Raw genomic sequence first — 24,098 nt, 5'->3', positions numbered from 1 at the left:
TAAAAAAGCAATTTAGATTTACCTCTGTTGAACACTTTCACTGTTGCTATTTGATTTTTGTTTGTTCTTATTGATGTTTGATAGAATTATAACTCCTCAAAGCATTTTTAAATATAGATGGGTTTTGGGGCACCTACATGGCTCAGGTGGTTAAGCATCCAATTCTTGATTTCAGCTCAGGTCATGATCTCGCAGATTCATGAGTTCGAGCCCCGCATGGGCTCTGTGCTGACAGAGTGGAGCCTGCTTCAGATTCTCCCTCTTTCTCTGCCCCTCCCCTGCTCGCAGTCTCTCTCTCTCTCTCAAAATGAATAAATAATCTTTAAACAGAATTAATATAGATGGGTTTAACTTCATTATGATACATTAGTTCCATTTCATTGTGTCCCCTACAATGAAAGGATATAAATACTGCATTTTTTACTATTACTTAAACCATCACTGACATTTTAACAAAACCAGGCAGGATATTTGGTAAAAAAGAAAAGACTATTTCGATATACTATTAGAAATCTGTAAAAGTAGCTTCTTAATAGTTACCTCAATAAACTTTTATTGGTATTATCAGTTTTAACAAATTGAAAAACCCAAACAACAGGCATCACAGTTAAACCTATCAGTATTTTTACCAGTTAAAGTTCTAAATTCACAGACGAAGGGACTTGTGAGTTACAACCATTTGTTTCTTACTTTGTAATTTTCTGAAATGTTGCCATTTCAGATTTGTTCATGTATTCTTCAATACTTAAATGTCCTTAGATTTTATTCAGTCAAAACTTTCCCCTTTAAAAAACAAGGGGCAGACACCCAGTTCTAGAACATCAGCCCCAGAAGCCCCTCCATCTACTCCCCCGGCCCCGTGAGAATACCATAACTGCTAAAACTTCAAAACAACAACAAAAACCCTCCTGTAAAGTCTCGAGAAACCGTCGTGAGGACACACAACAGATGGAGAAACATTCACTCAAGAAAAGTTACTAAAATCTGACTTGAGCCATAGCTACTGCTCCCTTCCCAGCAGTGCGGCAAGAGGGAAGCTCCCCCCTCCCAGAGCAGGTGGCCAAGGACACGGGAGTCACCCTCCGGCCCCCAGCTCCCAGCCAAGGGCTGCGGTGTCTCCCCGGGAGGGGCAGGCTGCTGGCGTTGCTCACGTCCCTCCCTCCGTGCTGCAGGGACTCGGTTCCCGGCGGGCCCCGCCGAGAAGTCAGGGCCTCCCTCCCTCCGTCCAGCCAGAGGGCACAGGCTCGTCCCCAGAGCCAGCAGGCCAAGAAAGCCGGAGCCCTGGTCACCTTTGCCCGAGCGTGTTCACGGGGCGGGGAGGGAAGCGAGCTGAAAAGACCAGAGGGACTGCCCCAGGGCATCGCCCCACCAGCAGAGGGGTCACCAGAGGGAGCCGCCACCGCCTCCGATAATTCGCCCCGGGAGGAGGGGCATGCCCTGAGAACCGGGAGCTCTGAGGGTCTCCCCAAGCCAGCTGGTGTGTGGGGAGCAGTGCGGGAAAGTTCGCGCCCGGGCGAGGGTGCAGTCACAGCCTGGAGGTTGGGGTGGTAAGCGAAGAAGAGGCTGAGCTTGACGGGAGCAACAGGCTCGGCCAGACGCGCTGTGCCGCTAGGGGGAGCCCGCGAAACGGCCGCTAGGAGGAGCCTCCAGGGTGTAAAAAAAAATTATGTTTCCAGTTAAGAATGGCAAACTGGGTACGTTTAATTTGTTTAAGTTTATTTTTGAGAGAGAGACCATGAGCGGGGGGGGGGGGGGGTAAGGGCAGAGAGAGAGGGGGAGACAGAGGATCCCAGGCGAGCTTTGCATTGAAAGCGCAGAGCCCAAGGTGGGCTCGAACCCACCAAGTGAGATCATGACCCGAGCTGAAGTTGACGCTTTACCCACGGAGCCACCAAGGGGCCCCTGGGCACATTTAATTTCGTTCCTTCTCAAAAACCCACAAAAATCATTTCTGGTTTGTTTGTTGTTGTTGTTGTTGTTGTTTTTCCCCACCACTTTTGTTTCTGAAGACAAAGCTGCAAGGCTGAGAAGAGGAAAGGAGACGATCTGGGAAGCTGTAAAATAGACCAGTTTTAAACTCTCAGAAATAACAGGAAGGCCAGATGGAATGGAATAAAGCTTTCAAAATTATACAGGCAAATTATTTTCGCCTAAAATTCTGTACTCGATCGACCTTTGATTGATCAAGTTTAAGGGCAGGATAAACACTAAATGGATAAAAGCCTTTGATACCCGCAATAAGAACTCCAGCACAGGACAGGGGCAGAGGGAATCCCTGGGGTGGTGGGGAGGGTCCTTCAGGAGGACTGCTGGGTGCCGGGTGTCAAGACCCAGCCCGGAGCAGAAGTGGGTTCAAGGGCGCTGGGGGAGCTTTTGTCAGGAAGAGGTCAAGCACCACTCATACACATTTCTTGAAAAAAGATTTAAGTTTTGAGGGTTGCATCGGTATTAAGTACATAGAAATCCAAGCAAACACAGAATTAAGACAATTATCTCCAGAGAAGACTAACAGACCGGGAAAGGAGGGTGGGGGGGAGGAATCACAATTTTCTACACGACTCCACTGCTGTGTGTAGTATTTACATAGTTACAATAGTGCAGACGCTGGATATTGATTTAAGCAAAATCTTAATATAACCAGTTTGGAAGGAGGAGGAAGATAAGACTCATGCTTGTGGACAGGGAATCAGGGAGAAGAAAGCTGAGAGTCAGTAGATGATGTGAAACTGAGAAACCAGAGAGCACGGAGACAAGCAGGTTATTTTGAGAATTGGGGTAAACACCTGAAGAATCCGCTTACCCAGGTGAAAGTGCTTGGCTCTGGAGAAGAAGGGAGAATGCGGTCGCTGCTTTTCACTTTGAAGCTCTGTTTGGCTCTCTCACAACTATGTGCATTGGAACCTGTACTGAATGCATAAATATATGTTTCTCTCCCTCTTCCACTACATCCCCTTACTCACCGGTGTTTAATTTTCAGAGTAACTACTTTATATTCGTACCGAAAAGTTCCTTTTGTCTCTGCCTTGAAGGCATTACCAAGAAGGTTACTCTCAGTATTTAGAAATTCTGCTTTTAAATAGTAACAGCTGCGGGGGCGCCTGGGCGGTTGGTCCAGCGGCCGACTCTGACTTCAGCTCAGGTCATCAAGGCACACTTTTCGAGACTGAGCCCGAGGTGGGGCTGTCAGCCTGCGTGGGATTTTCCCTCTGCCCCTCCCCTAGTAACAGCTGCCATCATGACCTGCCCAGCACTTCCACACTCTCTCTGGGTTCCCACAACAGCCACGCTTCCATTTCACAGGTGAGAAACTCACACTCAGCTTGGTTAAATAATTTGCTCCTCTGTAGCTGGGAGCCCTGACCCCAAAGCCTCGTCAGACCTCATCTTTCTAGGATTTGAGTTTAAAGGAACTCCAAAGGGGAAAACATGTGGCAGTTCAAAGAACTCCTGGGGAGTAGGGTGGGGGGTGGGGAGGGGGGGGGAAGGACCGGGAGGGAAGAGGAACCCGAAGAAACCCGCCAGGCCAGGCGTTCTGCAGTATTACTAGGGCAGCTTCTACTGACTTAACCAAGCCTGGCTCCAAATTGGAGTTCCCAGCTGGTCATGTGGGCAAAGGAAGCAGTTTTTAAACTCTGGCCGGGAGCCCCTGTGGTTACAAAATAAAAGCTTGGTTCTGCTCTTATTCTGAAGGAAGAGATGTTCCCGCTGCTCCAGCACCGGCCCAAACACCCCCCGGTGAGGACGCTAAGCCCACAAGGTTTTGTGGCCAGAGAAGCGCAGATTCCTGAAAAGGAGGGGACGGAGGGGACAGAGGGCCTGAGTGCTTCCCAGTGGGGGGTGGGGGTGGGGGGGGACCCGGGTCGGGATCTTAGACCAGATGATCTTAAAGGCCCCTTCTGAGTAAAACTGGAGGTCGTGTTTACTCGGAGTCTAAATCACTGGGAGCTTTGAGAGTGTCCTGGGCAGTTCCCTTTCCGGAGCTGTCGTGTGACAGCGTCAGGACCCTTACCTGGCTCCTTGGGTCAACTGGTCGGGCGGCTCGGGCGTGGGTAAAGTACGCGATCTGGTGAACAACAACAACGTTGTTTACGTTCCCTTTTTCTGAAAAGTCACGAGCCACCGGCAAGTGAGGAAATGAAAGTGAAATCAGCTGATGTGACACCAGTCGGCGGCATCAGTGCCCTGACCTTCAGCGAGCTGTTTACTTGGGCACAACTGCAAGCGCGAGCGGGTGGGAAGCCCGGGCCGGCCTCCGGCCGCCCTTCCCCTCGCCACCGGCCTCGGCTCCGTCTCCGGAGCCTGGCGTTAGGAAGCCAGCGAGAAAGGAGACTCCGCCAAACCTGACTCCCTGCCCGTCCTCTTTACGAGCGCCTGTGCGTTCTGCCTCTTCTTGTTCGTAAGTACCCACCCTGCGTGGAGCGCAGCTGGCCTGCGTCTGGGCTCAGCGTGGGCTCCGGCCTTTCGCGTCCTAGCGGGGCCACGCCGCGGGGCCGTGTCCGCACACCCGCCCCCCCCCCCCCCCAGTGACCTCGGGTGCCGCTCTGCCCTCCTTCCCTCGGCTCCCGCCACCATCATCCTGGGGGGCTGCGGCCCCCAAGATGGTGAGGGGACTGCCAGCGCACCCGGTTAGAAACACACGGCGATGGGGGCGCCTGGGTGGCTCGGTGGGTTAAGTGTCCCACTTCGGCTCAGGTCATGATCTCACAGTTCGTGGGTTCCAGCCCCGGGTCGGGCTCAGTGCTGACAGCTCGGAGCCTGGAGCCTGCTTCGGATTCTGTGCCTCCTTCCCTCTCTGCCCCTCCCCTGCTTGCTCTCTCTCTCAAAAATAAATAAACATTAAAAAAAATAATTAAAAGGAACACACAGGGATAACCTGGCGACAGGGTGTTGCAAGGTCTGTGCAAATAGATGTTTATGGCCCGCGGGGCGGGTTGCTCATCAGAAACGGGCAGCCAAACAGAAGCAGGTCACTGACTCGAAGTGGCTCGACTATTACTATTCCGAGTTACAGAAACACCCTGAGTGCTTAAAACATACACCGCGAGTTGAGATTGTCAGAAAGACCCGTGTTCTTGACTCAGAATTGAACAGGGTCTAACATATTCAGAGCCTATGTCATTAGACTACAGTGCTTCTCATGCCCGCCAGTGCTGACTTAAAATATTTTCTTAAATACGGACTGTTTCCTTAATAACTTCCGTTATACTTCTTCACCTGTAAAATCAAAGGTTCCTTTGGGAAAGAACACACACACACACACACACACACACACACACACACACACATTATGTGATTCCTTCTTTCCTTCTCGACTCCTGACAACTAATGTGCATTTCTCAGTATCTTCTTCCTACACCCCAACCCTCGCCAAGCCCCAGACCTAAGAATCTGTTCATAAGACATCCCTTTCGATTCTGGACGTAATCCCCTTTCTCAGGTTCTCGTCAGCCGACTCCTGCCTTACCTTAGCTGATCATGAAGTCCGTTTGTGTTTGTTTTCTGCATTTCACTTTTACATAAATGCAACACATAATTCTGGAAATGTTTTTCATGCAAAAAGAGAACAGTTGTTCACAATGCCACCACCCAGAGACAGATGCATTAACATTTTAGAATGTTCCCTTAGTCTCCTTCCTGCAGTCATACTCTGTTAGTGTGATTTTAGACTGGCTTTTCTAAAGTCTGCAGTCTCACCACTTTGGTGTGTCACAGTTTAATTCCAATGGTTTAATTCCAATGGTTTAATTCCAATGGTGGGCATTCAAGCTGCTTCCCGTTTTTTGCAAGATGCGGTGATGAACATTCCTGTGTATAAACCATTGATTGCATTTCTGATTGCTGCCTTGGGGTAAACCCCTAAGTGGAATTACCAGGCCAAAAAGATAGGACTATCTTTTAATTTTAAGGGTTTCCATGCATATTGCCAAATCGCCTCCTGGAAAGTTTGCGCAAATGTTTACGGGTCACTTGGGCCACTGTCACCGTCACCGTATGACAAGGCTAGCCTTGCCACGGGCTAGGTGCCATCCAAAGTTCTTAGCCGCAGTTTTGATACGGAAACTCACAGGATATTTGACTTGGCTTTTCTTTGCTTGTGCTACAAAGGCATAGACGTTTTTTCTCATGTTAGTTAATGAGATATAGTGATTTATATAATAAGAATATATATTTGGACTTTGTTGCCCTTGCTGGCACAGAGCTCCTAAAACCCTTGGAACACTTAGGAATAAGTGTGAATCGCGATAAAGGTGTCTTCTTTATTCATTAACAAGCTCCGTCCAGCCACATCTGGGTTTGCGCTAATGAGCTGACTTTTGGAAAGTCCCTATAGACGGGGTTTGTTTGCGGGAGAAAGAGCCTTGTGATTAGAGGGTCTTGTGATTAGAGGGTCGGAACTTTTAGCCCCACCCCCCACAACCTCCAGGGAGGCAGACTGGCTGGAGATTCAGTCACCAACACCCAGGGATTCATTTCGCGCCAGTCGGGCCCGGGTGCCTAAGCCTTGGTCAGGAGCCGGGAAGGAGGAAGGGGAGACGGCTTTGGGGACTGAACCCTTAGCCCCAGGATCTGACACTCTCTTCCTGTAGATAATGTCAGAATTGGCTTAAATAGTAGGACACCCGCTGGTGTCACGGAGAACTGCTTGGTGGAGGAAAACGCCCACACATTTGGTAGAAAGTATGACAGCCACACTTACCGACTTGGCAGTCCTTTCCGGAAATCTCTTTGTTCCTTGTCCGTTTTGACGGACGGTTAATGTTTTTCTTACTCGTTTGTGTGAATATGTGATATATTGGTAATATTAATCATTTCGTATCTGTTGCAGATGCTTTCCACACTCGTTGGCTTTCACTTTTTTTAGTTTGTTTTTGTTGTACGGAAATGTGTCTTTCTTTTAAATAGTTAAATCTGCACTTCTTTGTGTGTGTGATGTCAATTTGCTTTTAAGCTCAAAGTGTTCCTTCTCATTCGTAATCGAATCTGGACTTGTTTTTAGATCTTTTTTCCCCTCTGTTGATGGCATTTCACTCTTGGATCCATGTGACGTTCGCTTTGGTGTGTGGGGTGGACATGAGGACTTAAACTAGTTTTGCTTCCAGGAAGCTAATCGACGGCTTCCGCACCCGTTCGTGAAAAACCTTCCAGCGAACTCTAATACTTTGGTCACGTATTAACCCCGCATGTGTGGCTTTTCTGAGACACTCCACTCTTGAGCTGTCCATCCCGGTAGCCCTGGGGGGGGGGGGGTACCGTTCTGGGGGCTGGGGCCCAATCTCGCCCCCGTCATCTCTAGGAATCTACCCGGGAGCTGGGTACCGCAACTACTTCAGTGACTCTAGCCTGCCACGGGCCTCAAAATGGTACGCCCGAAAGTGACTTCGCAAGCATTAACAAGCGTCTGCAAATGTCATCTTCCGGCACGTGGGCCGTATGTTCTCATTAGCAACTGAGATCTTCAGAGCTGTACTCGGTGCCCCTGCGTCACGCCACCTCAGCGTTCTCAGCCCTGTCAAAGGACAAAACGGAAACAATTGAGTGATGAGCTTACCCTTCCTTTATCTGAGGGAAGACAAGCCGTGGATTGGGGGAGTACAGCGCCTCCCAAGCATGGAGCAGTCTGGCAGGATTTGGGGCAAGAGCCAGTTGTGTAGAGAAGCAGCAACATGGGAAAGAATGGGCACGATTGGCCGGGACGTCGGGGTTTCCTTAGAAGGTGGGCAGGTCCTGTTTTCTAGGGTAAGGTTGTGCTGGGGGGGGGAGGGGGGGTTCCCTGACAGGTGTTTCACATGACTTAGGCTTAGAACTGTGACACGGGCTGGGCCACCAGGGCTGCCTCCATTTTGTGGTCCCAGTACAGGAATTCACTTTGTCAGCCCAAACCTGGACTTCAACAGACTTTGGGAGGTGAGCCCTGGGTCCCCCGCGCTTTTGTGGAGAGGTACCCTCTGTCCGCTGAGCAGCAGTGGGGCGGTGGGGGTACCGATGGCCAAGTCCCCGGGCAGAGCAGAGAGCGGCAGGAACCGCAGCCTCGGCCCCCTCCTCAGGCAGCCGGACAACCGGGAGGCAGAGGCCACAGCTGACGCCAGCAGGGTGATGAGGCAAAGACTCGTCAGAGTGACCGAAGACCGGCTTTCTGAGGTTCCCGAAACTGGCCTTGAAGGGTAGAGGGGGAGGGCCCCTAGCGTCTGCTACTCAACTTAGCTGTGATCTGCTTTCTTTGAGTTAATCTGCATGTGTTTTGAAGCCCTTTCTGATGTATTACAAGCTTGCTAGGGAAGAAGCCTCTCTCGAAAGACCTCTTGCAAAACTGAAGGTCCGAGTCTTTGGGTCTATTATTCTTTCCCTCCCCTTCTTCCAATGGTTGCGTACCAGCCACGTCCAAGTAGGCCTCGGTGCTTGCCGAGGGCCCAGCCGGCAGGACGGGTGTGAGGTGACCCCTGGCCTCCGCGCGTCTGTCCCGGCTCACAGATCTGTCTGGGCGCCTAGAGCCTCGTGTCTGAGGGAAGAGGGACAGGAGTTAATAGAACACTCAGGTCGAGCGATGAAATCCACACCTCTCACCCTGGCCTACAAGGCCTCCAGGGACCTGGGTCCCCTCCCCTCAGTCACGGGGCTGCAGCCACCCCGGCCCTGGAAATCTGATCCTCTCCCAGGCCGGTGTTTATAACAGACACACTGTCTCCCTGGAGGGCTCTTGCCCAGGCCCAACTCGGGATGGCTCTGTCACATCCCTCGGGCCTCAAACAAATGTCTCCTCTGCACACAGGCCTTCCCTGACCCACTAATCTAGACTCACGGCTTCCACCACCTTCTCTCCTTTGTTTCATCCTGTTGGTTTCCTTCCCAAATCTTTTCAAAACTTGGAACGGTCTTTTTAAAAGTACACCACTGGTGTTTGTGTCCTCAACCGGAAGGCAAGCCCATGAGGCCAGGTTCCTGGTTTGCCCTGAGAGCTACTGACTCCACAGGGCCTACGGCTCAGGGAACTCTCCAAAATGTGCCCTTCGTGGAGTCACAGGATGAAACCCTGGCCTCCTCAGTAGAAGGGGGGCTGTGAATGTCTATCGGGATTGCAGGAGAGGGCTGGGCAGGAGAACCAAGAGTGACAGCCAAAGGCTGTCCTGCCTTCTGGTACTACTTATCCTCAAACTCTGCTCTGGGTCCTTAGCTTCCCATAAGCTAGCTGTGGAGTCCCGCCACTAAAAACCAAGTGAGGAGGGGCGCCTGGGTGGCTCAGTCAGTTGGGCATCTGACTTTGGCTCAGGTCATGATTTCACAGTTTGTAAGCTCGAGCCCCGCATTGGGCTCTGTGCTGACGGCTCAGAGCCTGGAGCCTGCTTCTATGTCTCCCTCTCTCTCTGCCCCTCCCCCGCTCACGCTCTGTCTCTGTCTCAGAAATGAATAAAATAAACATTAAAAAAAATGTTTAAACATTAAACAAACAAAAACACCAAGTAAGGACGGGTCCAAGATGCAGGCGTGTTCTTGTGGTGAAGGATTTTTCTCCCTCTAGATTTTTTATGTTTTGACCCTCGTTCCCAGCTGCATCATCTGCCTGCCGAGGCTAACAAGCAACAAAACAAACGAACAAAGAGCTAGTTGACATTCACGGAACCGCTGAAACGGCCCACGTCCGTGGCTCGGTGTTCGTGGAGGTCTGGAGACGGACGGTTTTGACCCTGCGTGGCGGTCTCGTGGCGTGGTTGTGCTTCTGCTGGTGAAGCTGCTTTTCGTTTCCCTGCCACAGGCGAGCAAACCCAAATGTCACGCGCTGCCTACAAAGCTGCCCTCCGGCCTGGCTGTCCTCAGAGCGCGGGCGACCCCCGGGGGCTGCCTCCGCACCTTTGGGACGCACCACCCCAGGCCGGTTGTGAAAAATAAGAACCTGGGCTCATGCTTCTGCCAAAGGAAACATGACACATTTCCCTTTCTTCTTCCCTTTTTATTTCTGTCAGAGCCGCACCCACACCGCCAGCCACCCTGTCCTGCGTGTGTTCGATGGGGAGGTTTTCGGCAGGGCCGCTGGCTGCTCCGCTCAGACCCTGTTCTGGCTTTATCCGGACGCTTTCTTCCCCCCGCTTTGCTGCTCTCTCCCCCTTGGTGCCGCACCCCCAGCCCCCCTCCCCTCGCTCTTCCCTCACCTCCCTTTTCTCCACAGTCAGGGCTCCAGTTGGCAGAGCGGCCCGGCCCAGCGCACCCGGCCTACAGGGCGGGCGTGGAGACAGTTGCCACACCTCAGTCTCGCCACAGCCCCCGGGGACAGGCCAGCGACAGGGTCCGGACGGGGAGCAGGTGCCGAAGGCCGAGCCGGGTTCTGCTCGAGCTCATGGGCCCTGAGCCCGGGCACTCGGCCCCCGGGTCCACGCCCTTCCCCACCACCTGTGGCGGCCGCATCAGCGTCCAAGGGCACAGAAGACAGCTCCCTGGGGCGCAGGTCCCCCAGCGGAGCTCGGCAGGTAGACACAGGCACCGTCTGCCTCCTCTAGGGCCGCACCGCGGCCGGGCTCCCTTCCCCGAGTTCCAGTTTCTTCTCCATGACAATAATGACTGACACAGGACTTACTAGGTCACGTTCCACGTGCTGTACATAAGCTACAAGATAAATTCCATTGTAGCCATTTTACAGATGGGCATGTTAGGCGCTGGGCTGTTAAGTCGATGGTAGAACTGGGATTGGAACCCGGGACACACAGCTGCAGAGTGTATGCCCAGAACGCTCATTCCACATGGTCTCCACCGCACGAAGAGCCAATAACGACAACAGCGTCCGCCAGGCCTCAGCGGGCACGCGCACAATTCAGTGGAGGCAGATTCTAGATGATTACGACCCACCCGCCTGATGGACTGTCACTGTCCGCTGGCCGGGGGACCTTGGGGAAGCTCCTGACCTTCACCGAGCCTCGGTTTTACTCCTCTGGAAAATGGGGATGGCAATCGTAAACCTGCTCCCACAGGGTTGTCGTAAGAACTTAATAAAATGGTACCTACTAAGTGCTCGGCACAGGGCCTGGCACAGAGTAAATGCCCAAAGAGCTTCTGAAATCTGTTTTTAACTATTAATAAACTCTCAGTCAAACTCAATTTCTCCCTGGACGCCTTCACTGGTCAAAGAGAATTCTCAAAGCAAGTTCTTCCCTCTGTTGTTCCCTAGAGCTCTCTGAAATCACGAGTGAAAAGGAAGGCCAGGGAGATGAATTTACAACTAGTAACAACCCCATCAGCTCGCTGTTTTTTCTTTCAAGCTTCTGTTCTGTTCTGACAACAAAATGATACCATCAGTTTCTACCAGGCGGTCCTGGGGGCCCCGGTAGGGACCGCTCGTGGGTGTGCCCTTGACCTCCGCTGTCCCCACATCTCATGTCCGTCATCGGGGCTCTCGGTGTGCGGCTCTCACAGCTGTAGGCCCACGTGACGTATCTGAGAGACAGGAGAATCCTGTAGAGAGCTCACATTTAGAAACCGGGAAGAAGAGGGAGGGGCCAGAAGGAGGAGGACCAGGACAGGGAAGCAGATGGAAAAAATCGACACAGGGAGGGGTCTGAGCAACTCTATGTGCCGTTGCTGACGTTCATTCAGTCACTCGCGTGTCCTTTACCAGACTTTTACTGAGTGCCTCCCGTGTGGCCCGTAGTCCCGGGTGTGGGGGACGGAACAGTGAAAGATAGGTCTTTGACAGATAAACAGACCAGCTAACCACAGACACATAAAAATGAGCAGCAGATACAAGTCCTTGCCCTCATGGAGGTTACAGTCTACTGGGGACCGGGGTCGGGGGGGACAAGAAATGTTGAGAATGTTAGATGGCACCAGAGCAATGGGGAGAGAGCAGGAAAGGGGCACAGGCAGTGTGAGCTGTGGGGCCGGTGGAGGGGTTGTCACAGGTGGAGATGCTAACCAGGGGTGGCCTCCGTAAGAAAGGGACAGTTGAGCAGAGAGGCCCAAGGGAGGCGTGTAATAACAGAAGAGCATTCCAGGCAGAGAAAATGGCAAGCATGGAAGTCCTGACTTGCCTTAAGTTCTTGGAAAATAAGGAAGAAGCCACTGTAACCGAAGCTGAGGGAGGGAGTGAGGGGCAAGGATAACAGGAGAGGTCCAAGAGGGGACAGTATCGAGGTGTCCTGTTCCTAAAGGAGCAGGAAGAATACCAGGTCGTCGTTGATGTTGCCGTGGAAAGAGGGCACCCTGGGCAGAAGTCATCCTTGGTAGCACATTCCGGAACATATACACCCCTCCAGGTAGAACATATGATATATTCCCGGTGGAAGAACTCAGAAGTTCCAGTCTAGTCCCCACGCTCCTGGAGGGGGACTCTGAAGGGGACGTTCTTCGTGGGTACTCTGTTCCCCTCCGCGGGGCTCACTCTGAGAGTTCACCAAACACTTAATAAGCGAAGTAGAATTTCCACGGGTGGTGAGTGAGCAGTTGCCTGGCATGAGAGACAGTCGCAGGGGGGCTGTATATATATATACACACACACACACACACACACACATATTGTGTGTATATATATACACACATATATTGTGTGTATATATATACAATATATATGTATATAATATATACAATATATACATATAGTGTGTGTGTGTGTGTATAATATATATATATATATATATACACACAATCACGTGGACGGGTATTCTCGCAGATCACAGACAGGTGCCAAGTATACTCGGGAGATGGAGACCAGAGCTACAAACCTGCCTCCGGGAAAGGAAACGAAGGCACTAGGACAGTTCGTAAAGTTCCTTTTGAGTCTGTGACTCAGGAGAGCCATGGCACTTGAGGCGTCTTGAGAAGCAAGTGCCAACGGTAAGGGACGGTGATTCACAAACATCGCCACAGCATTGTGTCCAGTCTTACAGAGTAATGTCCTAAAGTACGGGCAGCCACGAAAAACATCGTGCAGGAAACACTTCTCGTGACATAGGGACACGCTCACGCCGTAATGATGTTGACAAAGCGGGATGCAAACATATATATTCGCATGAGCCTGACCGTGTAAAACAACGTGACGGAAGGAAATGCATTGAGAGTGGTGGTTTCTACGACCCAAAGTCACAGATGAGTTTTGGTCATTCACATACTTTTCCACTTTTCTACAATCATCACGTGTGGCTGTCTTATAAACAGGAAAAAGTTCAGCTAAAAATGGCAGCAGTGACGCAGCAGCCTGCTGGTTCACCCTCTGAAGGAGGCAAGGCTTGTCACGAAAGGGAATTCAAAAGCTCGTGGTGGCGAGAACGAGATTATGCGGATTGTCAAAAGCCACGAAAGCCAGGGTAGGCTCTTAGGACAACAGAGAAGAGCGCCATGGGGTTTTCCAACGGAACGTCCAGAGGCATCCTCTATGAAATGTTTAGACGAAGAAGCTGCGACCAGTCTCCAGCCTCTCGGTCCCTGAGGTCCTGAAGTCTGTCCGGATGTCTGAGGGGACACGGGGAGCAGCCAGCCCAGCGCCGTGCTGAGTGTGTCTGACACACGAAACACGGCCCCTCGCCTCAGGAAGACCGCTGGCTTGTCAGGACACGCACACAAGATGTACACGCGCAATAACTGAGGGGTACCACAGGGCTTGGCTTTCCTTTTTCTTTAATTTTCTTTCTTTCCTTCCTTCGATCTTTCATTCTTTCTCTCTCTCTCTCCCCCCTCTTCCTGTCGTCTTTCTTAACAAGAAGTTCCTTCTGTGTGTCAGGCACCGTTCAGGGGATAAGATGGACGGCCAAGTGGATAAAGGGGGCAGGGATCAGTAGGATTTGGAGGCAGGGGGCAGGGCAAGACCTCAGGAGTTTCAGGGAGACTGAGAGAGAGGGCAGATGGGGTTGGGGGCCGCCTGAGCACAGCCAGAGTGGAGAGCACCGGGAGCAGGCGCCCCCTACAGAGAATTAACTGCCAGTACAAGTTCAAAGTTGCCCAGTGGCGCTGAGCCCCAAGCTCCAGGCGGTGGAGCTGAACTCTGTGCCTCTAAAGACCGGGGAGAAGAAGGGGAACCGGGGGCGACCACCTTCCCCGTATTTGCGCTCCTGGGCTTCCCAGGTCCGGTTTTATTTTGTTTCACTCTCTACTGAAACCCTCCCAAAGGGCAGTTGAGAGAAAGGCAGGAAGTCAAAAACAAAGGCCGGTCGCCTGGGAGCCACAGCCAGAGTTGGCTGATACGATGTCCTCAGGCCGCCACGCCTTTTGAACCTGGCTCCGTCTTCAAGTCAAAAATGCTTAAAAATAGCGATTTTTTTGAACCCAAGTGTAACAGGCCTGAAATAGGGGCAAGAAGAGGGAACATCCACGTAAGGCCACCCGCACTCCCAACCAACGGAGGCAAGTCAAAGCTCATCTGCTACGGCACACGCGCACAAATCGGGGTTCCAGCCCTGGAAATCCATCCCGCACCCTGAAACACCTAAACCCACTAAAAACATGGATACAGGTTTTTACAAGTATTTGTGAAATACGAAAACCGTACAGAACACCTGCTGGGGATGTTCTCGCACCGCGGGCTGGGCCAGCTAGAACTTTGGCTATGCTACTCTCACAACGCATGGACCAAAGACACCTTTCCATACCTGCTAAGCCTTGCTGTTGCAAGGGGGGTAGCGGGAGGTCCCAGGGCCTCCGCGGGATGGCCCTTCTCTGCCACCTCGGCGCTTCCCTGCCGAGCTCCCCTAAAGGAGAAGCCAGGGGCAGAGGCCCTTGGTGGACGGTGGCGACAGGAGTTCAAAACCTCACTGCAGGCACAGGTGTATGTTTCTGTTCTGACGGGCACCGGCCTCCCCCCAAGGTGCTGTCCCGGCTCTCGGTCAAAGGAGTCGCTTGCTGATAAATCTTTATTCTCATTGTCTGCACTGACTCAGGTCCTCTGAAGGGAGCCACCTGCTATAGAGTGAATCGCTGTGCCCTTCAAATTTCGTACGTTGAAACCTAACCCTCCAAGGTGATGACAGTAGGAGGTGAGGCCATTGGGAGGTGATGAGGTTGAGAGCAGAGCCCTCATGAATGAAATCAGTGCCTTTGTGAAAGAGGTCCCAGAAAAAAATAAAGATGCCCCAGACAGCTTCCTGTCCCTTCCACCATGTGAGGACACTGGGGAAGGATGTCCCTCGACGAACCAAGAAGGGGGCACACCAGACACCAAATCAGCCAGTCCCTTGATCTTGGACTTCTCAGCCCCCGCCCCCCGAGCTGGGGGAAATAAATGTCTGTGGTTTATAAGCTGCCCAGTCTGTGGTAGTTGGTGCAGCGCCCTCTCCCTCAGCGGGGCCCATCTCCTCTTCCCTCACACTTGTTCTCTTTCTCCCTCGGGGCACTTCCTGTTCTAGCAGAACAGAGATGGGATGTGGTGGGACGCACCTTCCTTCCAGCCAGCGGAGGGAACGAGGGAGCGGCTGCTCCCTTCAGAAGCCGCCCCCCAGGGCTGGACACGTCCCCTGAGCCTCTCCCCGGGGCCACCGCTAGCTGGCTGCAGGAAACCACCTGGCGCCCCAGGCTGGGTGCAGGGACAGGATGGCCCTCCGTCCTTTGTCCCCAGCACCTTGTGTCTTGGAAGGCTAGCGGCACTTTGGCACGCAAATGGCTATTTTGTTCGGTAGTCGAAACTTTACAAATACAAAGGTATCGCAGGCAGACTACTGTGGTAGAAGAGCAATTTGGAGAAGTCCTTCTGATTAAAATCATAGTGAAAAGACTGTTCAAATACGATGAGGACGGTGTACGCTATCTTATGGGGACTACAAGTAAGTTTTCTGCGGATCAATTTGGCAATATGCAGTAAGATCACTCAAAAGTATTTCTACCTTTGGCTCCACTTTAGATATCTAGCTGAAGGAAAAATCAGATTCCAACCAAGAATCATACAAACATCTTCCTTATCTGTCACTTATAATGGTAAAAATGGAAACAATCTGCCTAATGGAGTGACGGATAAATCTACGACACGAACTATCACACAGCCATTAAACATGTTTTTGCAGACTATGTAACAGCTTTGAAAAATGTGCATAATATTCAGTGAGAAAATCATTGTGGTCAACAGTGTGACTATTTAAAAACACATCAGCGCATAGGAAAAAAATATTGGTAAGAAATTAACAGTGGTTCTACGTACGTGGTGGGATAAGAGGTTATTTTTTATGTATTTTTTTCTGTTACGTATTATTTTCCAAGATTTCTATGATTCCTGTTCTCGGGAAAAAAATCAGAGACACTTAAAAGGTAGCGAGTGCCACTGTGTGATTTCATGAGCAGGTGGCCTCTTGCCTTCACCAAGTAATGACTCCCAGAGCAGGGCAGGTAAGCTCCCAGAGAAGTCTAGCAGACCTCGTCCCCCCCCCCCCCCCCCACCTTGTGTTACAACAGACTACAGGGCTTCTAGAACACACCAGTGCCCCACCCCAACCTGGAAGTTCTGATGTGCCGGGTCTGTGGCCCATTGACAGTAGTTCCCACAGCGCCCCCTGGGGGGGGGGGCCCTGTGCCTCTAGCGCCTTCCTCCTCCTTCAGGCCCCCGGGGACAGCAAGCCTCCTCCCTCACCCCAGACAAACCCACCCTCGAAAGGATCTGAGAAACTCCCTCACAAACATTTCCAGGGGCTTGTGGTGTTTAAACGGCAGCAAAGCCTTTGTTCAAAGGGCATCCATCATTGTCACCGCTTTCCGGCACTCAGCGGCCCAGGGAGCCCCTCCTCCTGAACAAGGCCGGAGAGGGGGCTCGCGGTGACTTACCAAGTGCATCCCGCCTGCAGGCTCCCTCTGACTTCTTGTTCCCGCTGGGGTTGGAGGGAAGGCTGCCACAGGTGTTTATGGGATTCCAGAAGGGAGAAGGCGAGCTTGTGAGGAAACCGGGAGGGAGGCCGGACATTCACGGGTGTGACTTCCCTCAGGTGCCCCGGAAGGCGGCCCTGCAAAAGGGCAGGAGACGATGACCGTCCTAAGGCCAAGACGGGGCAAGCAGCTGCTGTTCCTGGGCATCATGACAGTCACGGTGGCGGTCATCTTCCTGCTGTTCTACACTCTCCTCTGGAAGGCCGGCAACCTCGTGGACTCGCCCAACCTCAGAATCGGCTTCTACAACTTCTGCCTGTGGAACGAGGGCACCGGCTCCCTCCAGTGCCGCCAGTTCCCTGAGCTGGAGGCCCTGGGGGTGCCGCGGGTCGGCCTGGCCCTGGCCAGGCTCGGTGTGTACGGGGCCCTGGTCTTCACTCTCTTCGTCCCCCTGCCCCTCTTCCTGGCCTGGTGCAACAGTAACGAGGCAGAGTGGCGGCTGGCGGGGGGCTTCCTGGCGACGTCCTCCACGCTGCTGGCCAGCGGCCTGGGCCTCTTCCTCACCTACACGTGGAAGTGGATCCGGCTCTCCCTGCTGGAGCCTGGGTTTCTGGCTCTGGGCACTGCCCAGGCCTTACTCCTCCTCTTGCTTATGGCCACGTGTGTGTTCCCTCAGAGAGCAGAGGACAAGGTCAAGCTTGACAGCTGCTAGTTCCGTCGAGAGGCTCACGATGGCAAGAGTTCAGTTTGAACTATGCTCAGAGAAGGTGCCAGAAAACTCATGGGCTGGCATGTCTTCTCAGCCTGTTTCATAGCAAATGCCGGCCTCAAGCTCTGGCAGACGGGACCCACCACAGAGGAGGTGGGGGTACCCAGTGCCGAGAAGGCCAAGGGTGCAGCAGTGGCAGCCGCGGTACCTGCGGCTTGTTAGCATGGGGCTGTCCATCCTTTGGGACTTCCGAGGTTCCCAAGGACACACCACAAAAAGCTCATTGTCACGACAACTCCTTTAACTGACATAAGGATTCCCATCACGAGGCCTGATTTCTAGGATAATTAGCCACATGTCACACTGGAACCGAGTGAAGGTTCATGGCAACAAAGGGGGGACGTTATGAGAGAGTGCACCTCAGCCTCCCTGGGGCCCTGGTTAGCAGGCTCCCCCTCCCCACGGTGGGTGTGAAGTGACGAGCCCGTCTCCCAAAGGCCCACGAGTGATCCCTGAGGGAGTCACTAAAGACAGAACATGTGGGCACAAAGACAAGCCTTGGTGGCTTTGAAGGTTCTCCCGAAAAGTCTCCCAGACCTGAAGCCAGACAGAGCAGGGGCGTCAGCTGGTAAATCGTTCCCAGCATGTGACCTGGGAGTTGGGAACACAAAACGCCGAATCCCTGGGCAGGAGGAAGGTGAAAAGAACTGAGGGGTTCCATACAGATGTCGAGGACTTCACTTCTCCACCCAGAATTGGAAAGGACATAAACATAGCTCACACACTGGGGAACTGTTTGTATTTTTCAGCACCTATATATTGGAAAACCTATACAGCAAATGACTGCCTTATTCTGTGCCTGTCAAAAACCACACTGAATAGAGTCAGAAACACGGACTCCGGTGTGATCTTGTCTTTAGGGTCTTCGCAGGGCTCCCGTCCCACTGGCGCTTTACAACTGCCCAGGGACTGAGGCTGAGCCGCCAAGTGGCAGGACGGTGGCCGCCTGGGGGAGGGGGGCTTCCGATGTGCACATGGAGTTTCAAGATCCCACACAGAGCAGAGCACTGTGGGCGGGGCACCTGCGGGGGGGGGGGCCTGCGCGAGTGACGGGAACTGTGTTCAGAACAGCCGTCCTCCTTAGGGAGAGATCAGGGGGACCAGACGGTGGGGATTCCAGTGCACTTAGCAGCAATGCCTCTTTTTCGCTGAAAATTATTAAGTTGGCTCTTCGGTTCACTAAGTTTGGCCACCATGTCCCCACCTTCCCCGGACCTGGAAGGCCAATAAAACCACGGCCTCCGAGTGGAGAAGGCACAGCGCAGGGAGAAATTCTGACGGAAGCGCATGTGGACTCCTCACTCGCACACACTCAACAGGGCAGCTCCCCAAGGAGGTGACTGCCTGCCAGGGAGGAGCGGACGAGGGGAGGAGCGGGAGCGGCTGGCAGGCCGCGGGCGGGAGGGGAGGCCGGCTTCCTCCAGCGCTCTGGGTAGAAAGTCCTGGGAAGCCTGTCCGTTCAGCTGAAAAATATTTCCCTGACGTATTTTAACATGTCCTCGTCCTCCTCGGGGCTTCTGCTGCGGGCAGAGTCAGACCCCGCGGGCCCCTGAGGGCTGTGGCCTGGAGGAAGGGCGTCTTTCTCATTGTCCTCGTCCTCACTTCTGCTCCCAGGAGAGCTCGGTGACGGTGACAAAGCGGAGTGGGCCCGGGACAGCTCCGGCTTATCAGCACCAGCCGGAGTCGGTGGCTCCAAGGGCTGTTCCTGTTTCCGGGCCTGCCAGGTAGGAGAAATGAGGGGCAAAACAGACATCGTGCTATTTCCCGAATGAAATAACCGCCGGCGATGCAGAACACATGCGGAAGCCACTGTGAAGCGTGTGACCGGCTCGAGCACCGCCCCAAATCAGAGCCTCCCCCTCTCCACCCCCTCCTCCCCCGACCACCCCTCACAGCTCCCGAAGAAGTCAAGACCCCCTTGGGAGAGAGGCGGGCAGGGGCCTGAGGAATGGCAGAGTGGAAAAGAAAAATAGGAAAAGCCTATCTGGAAAGGTGGGGGTGACAGAACGGAAGGACCACGGGTACAAAACTTGAGTGTGGGCCTACGTTCTGTCACTTATCGGCTGTGTAACTATGGGAAAGTCCCTGGGTGTTAATATCTTCATCTGTAAAATGGGGACAGTAATACCTGCAATCACTATCACCGGGTTATTGCAAGGATTAAATGAGGCAACAACCTAGGAAAGCACCTGGTCAACTAGAAAGTACTCCACAACACTAAGGTGGCAGTTACTATTCGCTTCAAAAGCCAGGAGACTTGGGTGGCATTCGGCTGAGAAGTCACCTCACCCACCTGAGACCCTTCAGAGGACGTAAGCAGTGAAAAACTTCCGTCCCCTCCACATACCACACACAGTCACCCAGAGAGAGCTGCTCTCCCACCCACGACCACTCCGTCCCCAGGTGTCCAGCCCCAAACATTCAGTGACACCGGACATGGGGAGAGGCCAAGGGGAGCACGAGAAGCGCTAGACAAGGGACAGCTGGACGAAGGGGGATGATGACAGGGTTCCCCAAGGCCGACTGAGAATGCAGGGCGTCTCCTTTATTGCCATTAACCAAGGGCCCGGTCCGGTTTCTGGTCGTGAGAGTAAGAAGAGACACAGTGGACTTTACCTCAATCAGTATCCCCAGGGCGACATCCACCATTTCGGCCTCACTCATGCAGTACACAGTCCTCGTGGCAGGAAGTCTGAAAGGAAGGCATGATGCTACAGATGGGGACAGATGGGTCTCGGGTCTCCGGTCTCACGAGGGGGGCAGAAAATGAGGGCAAGAGTCCCATTCCCAGGCCTCCCGATTTGCCACGCGCACCTCTGTGGGGCTGAAACCACCCCCCACCTCACCGTTCTGCCCGCACCGCAAGACTCAGCGCCAGCAACTGTGACGCCTCCAAACCCTCCCTCCCTCCTCATTCCCCAGGACCCCGACCGGAAGTTGTCCCACCTTGCGGCGGCAGCCCTTGGCATTGCTGCCGATGTCCTCGCTTTCGGGGTCTTCACGGGCACCTTTCTCTTCTCGGCCACCTGGGCTGTCATCCATGTGGGAAGGACCCTCTTTTTATCCCCAGATTTGAAGGTTTCCATCTCTCTTTTCTCTCATGAAGGAAGACGAGTCAGGGCCCAGGCTTAATGACTTGCTTTTCTAATTCAGGACGGGGAACCCCACTCTCATCCGACCGGGAACTTTAGGTCTGTTTGTCCTGCATGGGAGTCACGCTTGAAATCCTACAAAGAACAAAGTCCAGTGAGCTCTAATAAGCTGGGATACTTCCAGTCACCAGCTGAAATTACTGGTCAGGACAGGCCAGAGGTGGACAGCAGGCCCCAGGAGACTAAGATGGCCCATTCCCCTTCTCCCTGCCATCCAAGATGCTCGCTGTCCCCAGGGTGCCTAGCCTACCCTGAAAATCTCTCTCATGATCTCTCCCTCATCTCCCCAACTCCAGACTTCTCATTTCCTCTACCTTAGTGTGGTTACAGACAACTCCAAGACCATTTTGAGTCCCCGCAAGGTTTAAATGGCCAACACTCCCTCCCTTAATCCAAAAATACTTCTGGGTGGCCACATTTTAGCCAGCAGTAGGGATTAGGAACCACAACCGGACCTGCTCCAGGAAGGAGGTAATCCAGAAGGTGCCCTGACAGCCTGTCTCATCTAACCTGGTCTCTCTTCTCCCCACCCCCACTTACCACCGCCACAGCCCCTCCCCCTACAGCTCAGTCCCCACCCAGGGACTCGGGGTGCAAGTCTCACCCTTCCACTTGGCAGTCCACTCTGAAAGCAGTCCAGCTCCGCCTAGGGAGGCTCTTACTGGAGCAGAGGTTTGCCTAGAAAAGGGTCAACCATGAATAAGCGATCCCTCTCTGAATCACAGTCATTTATTGCTCATCTTAGAAGACTGTTTACAACTTAAGAAAAAAAAAAAAAAATCAGCATGACGTGATCCTAACCTGTCCGGCCAGAGGGCAGAGCTTGGCCAGTGTACCTGGTTGCTGTCAAAATTCAGGCAGTGATGATAGCCGACTGTTCCCACAACTACCCGAGCCCTGCTAACCGCCAGGCGCAGACACAGCCCCGCAGTCAGGCACACCGACATTTATTCCACCCGCAGGCAGATATTATCAAGCCCATTTTTACAAACGAGGAACTGACAGCAATGTGCCCAAGGTTCCAAAAAAAAAAAAAAAAAAAAAACGGAACGGCCAGCCAGTCCTCGCAGCCGGGTGCTGCAGACCGAACCCTGTGCCTAAGGGCCGCCGCGCTACCGGGGCTCCGAGAAGCGCAGAGGCCGGGCGCGGGGAGCCCGCGAAGCCGGGCAGAGCCCGCGCTACCTGGGTGAAACCCGGCCCCGCCGGCTCGTGACGTGCCCGGCGCTCCCCAAGCAAGGCCCACCCCGCTCTCGGAGACCCTGCGCCACCGGGGCCGCGGCGAGACGCGTGCCAACCTGCGGGGGACGAGGGCGGAGCGGAAGCACGCGGACAGCCACGTGAGGCCTCGCCGGCCGCGGGAACGGCCGGGACCGCCTCCTCCGGGCCCGTAGGCTCGCTGGCCCCGTCGCTCGGATACGGCGGGGCGGAGCCGAGTCCCGGACCACGCGCCCCTCCGGCCCGGCCCTCCAACCTCCCGGGCCCGCGCGCTGCTCTCGGCTTCCGGGGCGGGCCCGAGAGGCGGCGCGGGGCGGCTGCGCGGACCCACACCCCACCCACACCTGGCAGGCCGGAGGGACCCGGCTCGGCCCCGCGCGCACCTCCTCCGCCCCGCGCGGCCTCGCCACTTCCGGCCCCCGGCGCGCCCCCTGCAGGCAGCCCGCGCAGTCGGCGTCCCCGCCTCCAACCCGAGCGGGAGTCGCCAGCTGTCCCGGGGCCGCGACACTCTCTCCTTGACCCGGCTCTCGCTCTCGTCGGGCTCCTCTGAACCCTCATCTAGGCCCTGCCTCTGGAGCTTCCCTGCTCCTCTCTGCATTGTCCAATTTTCGCAAGCATCCTACCAAGTCATTTTAGCCAGGAGCCCCACCCTCCAATCCTGATCGCCCTCAAATTTGGGCGGGCTCCTCATTTTTCACCATTCCCCAGGTAATGTCGGATCGCCTAGATTGCCTTCAGCAAGAATCCTGGTTGCCGAGTTTAGCGAGTTCCAACCCTTCCCCTCCCCCCACCTCCCACGCCCCCTTTACCTTTGGTGATTCCTCTTAGCAGCTTTCCATCCACTCTTTGGCTATAAAGTCCCTTTCCCTCTTGTATTCAGAGTTAAGCCTGATGGCTCTCCCTTACTATAAAACCCAATTGTAATACACACCCTTGAATAAAGTCTGCCATTAAGTTTTTAACAAGTATCAGTAATTTTCTATTTAATAGAATATTTTTTCTTTAACAGTCCCCAAACATGGCTCCAATTGAGGTCTGCTAGTCGGATTTTAATATTAGAGTGTCAATTCCTGAGCCCCCAAATCAGAAATTAGGGTGAGGGGAGGAGGGCCTGCATTTTTTTAAGGCTCAGGATTCCCACAGGGACCAAGTCCAACTCTCGCTGCTGGGGTGTAGGCATCCCAGAAGGAGGGCGTACAGGGTGAGACCCTCAGGTGTAGGAAAAGAAATTATCTTAAAGTAAGTAGGTGTCACTAACACTTAACATTCAGATTGGTGGCCAGGTGTTCCCTTGTCTAACCCGGCAGCTCCACAAAGCTTCCCAGGAGTCCCCAGTGTTTGCGTTCAGCCTAATGCGAGCACTGTGGTGGACACGTGGAGCTAGCATCTAGCTTTAATTAAAATCACACTCAGTTTGGGGCCCCTGGGTGGCTCAGTTAAGCATCAGACTTCGCTCAGGTCATGATCTCAGGGTTCCATGAGTTCAAGCCCCGGGCGGGGCTGACCTCCCTCCCCTCCCTTCTCTGTCTCTCTCCCTCCCCCTCACTGCCCTCCTCTGCCCCTTGCTCACTTGTGCCTTCTCTCTCTCAAAAAAAAAGTCACACTCAGGGCTACCTGGGTGGCTCAGTCAGTTGGTTTCAACTCAGGTCATGATCTCACTGTTTCATGGGGTAGAGCCCCAGGTAGGTTTCTGCGCATGCTTGGGATTCTCTCTCTCTCCCTGCCCCTCCTTCACTCGTACTATCTCTGTCCCTCTCAAAATAAACTTAAAAAAAAATTTTTTTTTTTAAATCACAGCATACAGCAGCCTCAAAGAGGCCAGCAAAGAGACCCCAGGTCGCAGATGTGACAGACATGACAAAAACACAGAGGAAACTTCTCCCACCAGAGGAACCTTCTTCTACTGCATGAGGTAAAAGGATGATTCGAACCGCCCATCTGGCCCCAAAATATGAAATTATCAAGACACCATCTGAAATGTGATTTGCAACAGATCCGCCAATGGAATAATTACCCTCCGCAGGCCAGAGGTGCACAACTGTGGACCTTGATCCGAAGCTTGGAAACTCCCTACCCTGAAGATCTCTACTAAGTTGTGTGGCGCTTTTGGTTTCTCTAAAGCACGTTCACCTGCTGGGCCAGGAGAGTTTAACTCAATCAAGGCTTGAAGAGATAAACCAATGGTTTCAAGTCACAAAACCAACCAG

The 24,098-nt window shown here is 53.4% G+C and overlaps 2 protein-coding genes and 1 long non-coding RNA gene across 11 annotated transcripts; 1 reads left to right on the top strand and 2 right to left on the bottom strand.

Annotated features, from left to right (window-relative positions):
* Positions 1-1,989: 1,989 nt before the first annotated feature.
* Positions 1,990-5,323, bottom strand: LOC147583040 (uncharacterized). The gene is made up of 4 exons (XR_015244835.1): positions 4,623-5,323; positions 4,010-4,101; positions 2,801-2,906; positions 1,990-2,054 (listed from the first exon to the last, which is right to left on the bottom strand). It is a non-coding gene; the product is annotated as an uncharacterized LOC147583040 (long non-coding RNA).
* Positions 4,090-18,361, top strand: TMEM140 (transmembrane protein 140). Of its 3 annotated transcripts, none has more exons than XM_086689561.1 (2): positions 4,090-4,373; positions 16,875-18,361. In XM_086689561.1, exon 2 carries the CDS (start codon positions 16,913-16,915, stop codon positions 17,465-17,467), a length of 555 nt encoding a protein of 184 aa, XP_086545687.1. In that variant the 5' UTR covers positions 4,090-4,373; positions 16,875-16,912; the 3' UTR covers positions 17,468-18,361. The 3 variants fall into 3 exon arrangements, with proteins under 3 accessions (XP_086545687.1, XP_086545681.1, XP_086545694.1); XM_086689555.1 differs by having other exon boundaries at positions 4,090-4,396; XM_086689568.1 differs by lacking the exon at positions 4,090-4,373 and adding an exon at positions 16,266-16,284.
* On the bottom strand, positions 18,245-22,250 carry CYREN (cell cycle regulator of NHEJ). 7 transcript variants are annotated; one of them, XM_086689510.1, is made up of 5 exons: positions 22,236-22,250; positions 21,281-21,354; positions 20,471-20,624; positions 20,141-20,216; positions 18,245-19,241 (listed from the first exon to the last, which is right to left on the bottom strand). In XM_086689510.1, the coding sequence occupies exons 3-5, from the start codon at positions 20,608-20,610 to the stop codon at positions 18,984-18,986; spliced, it is 474 nt and encodes a 157-aa protein (XP_086545636.1). In that variant the 5' UTR covers positions 20,611-20,624; positions 21,281-21,354; positions 22,236-22,250; the 3' UTR covers positions 18,245-18,983. The 7 variants fall into 7 exon arrangements, with proteins under 7 accessions (XP_086545636.1, XP_086545669.1, XP_086545650.1 ...); XM_086689543.1 differs by lacking the exon at positions 22,236-22,250 and adding an exon at positions 21,972-22,177; XM_086689524.1 differs by lacking the exon at positions 22,236-22,250 and adding an exon at positions 21,972-22,175 and having other exon boundaries at positions 20,471-20,751.
* Between the last annotated feature and the right edge of the window lie 1,848 nt (positions 22,251-24,098).

The sequence above is a fragment of the Puma concolor genome, chromosome A2, assembly GCF_028749965.1.
Source record: "Puma concolor isolate L17-30 chromosome A2, mPumCon1.1.hap2, whole genome shotgun sequence".
Taxonomy (NCBI): domain Eukaryota; kingdom Metazoa; phylum Chordata; class Mammalia; order Carnivora; family Felidae; genus Puma; species Puma concolor.
This window is presented reverse-complemented; position numbering and strand designations above follow the sequence as displayed.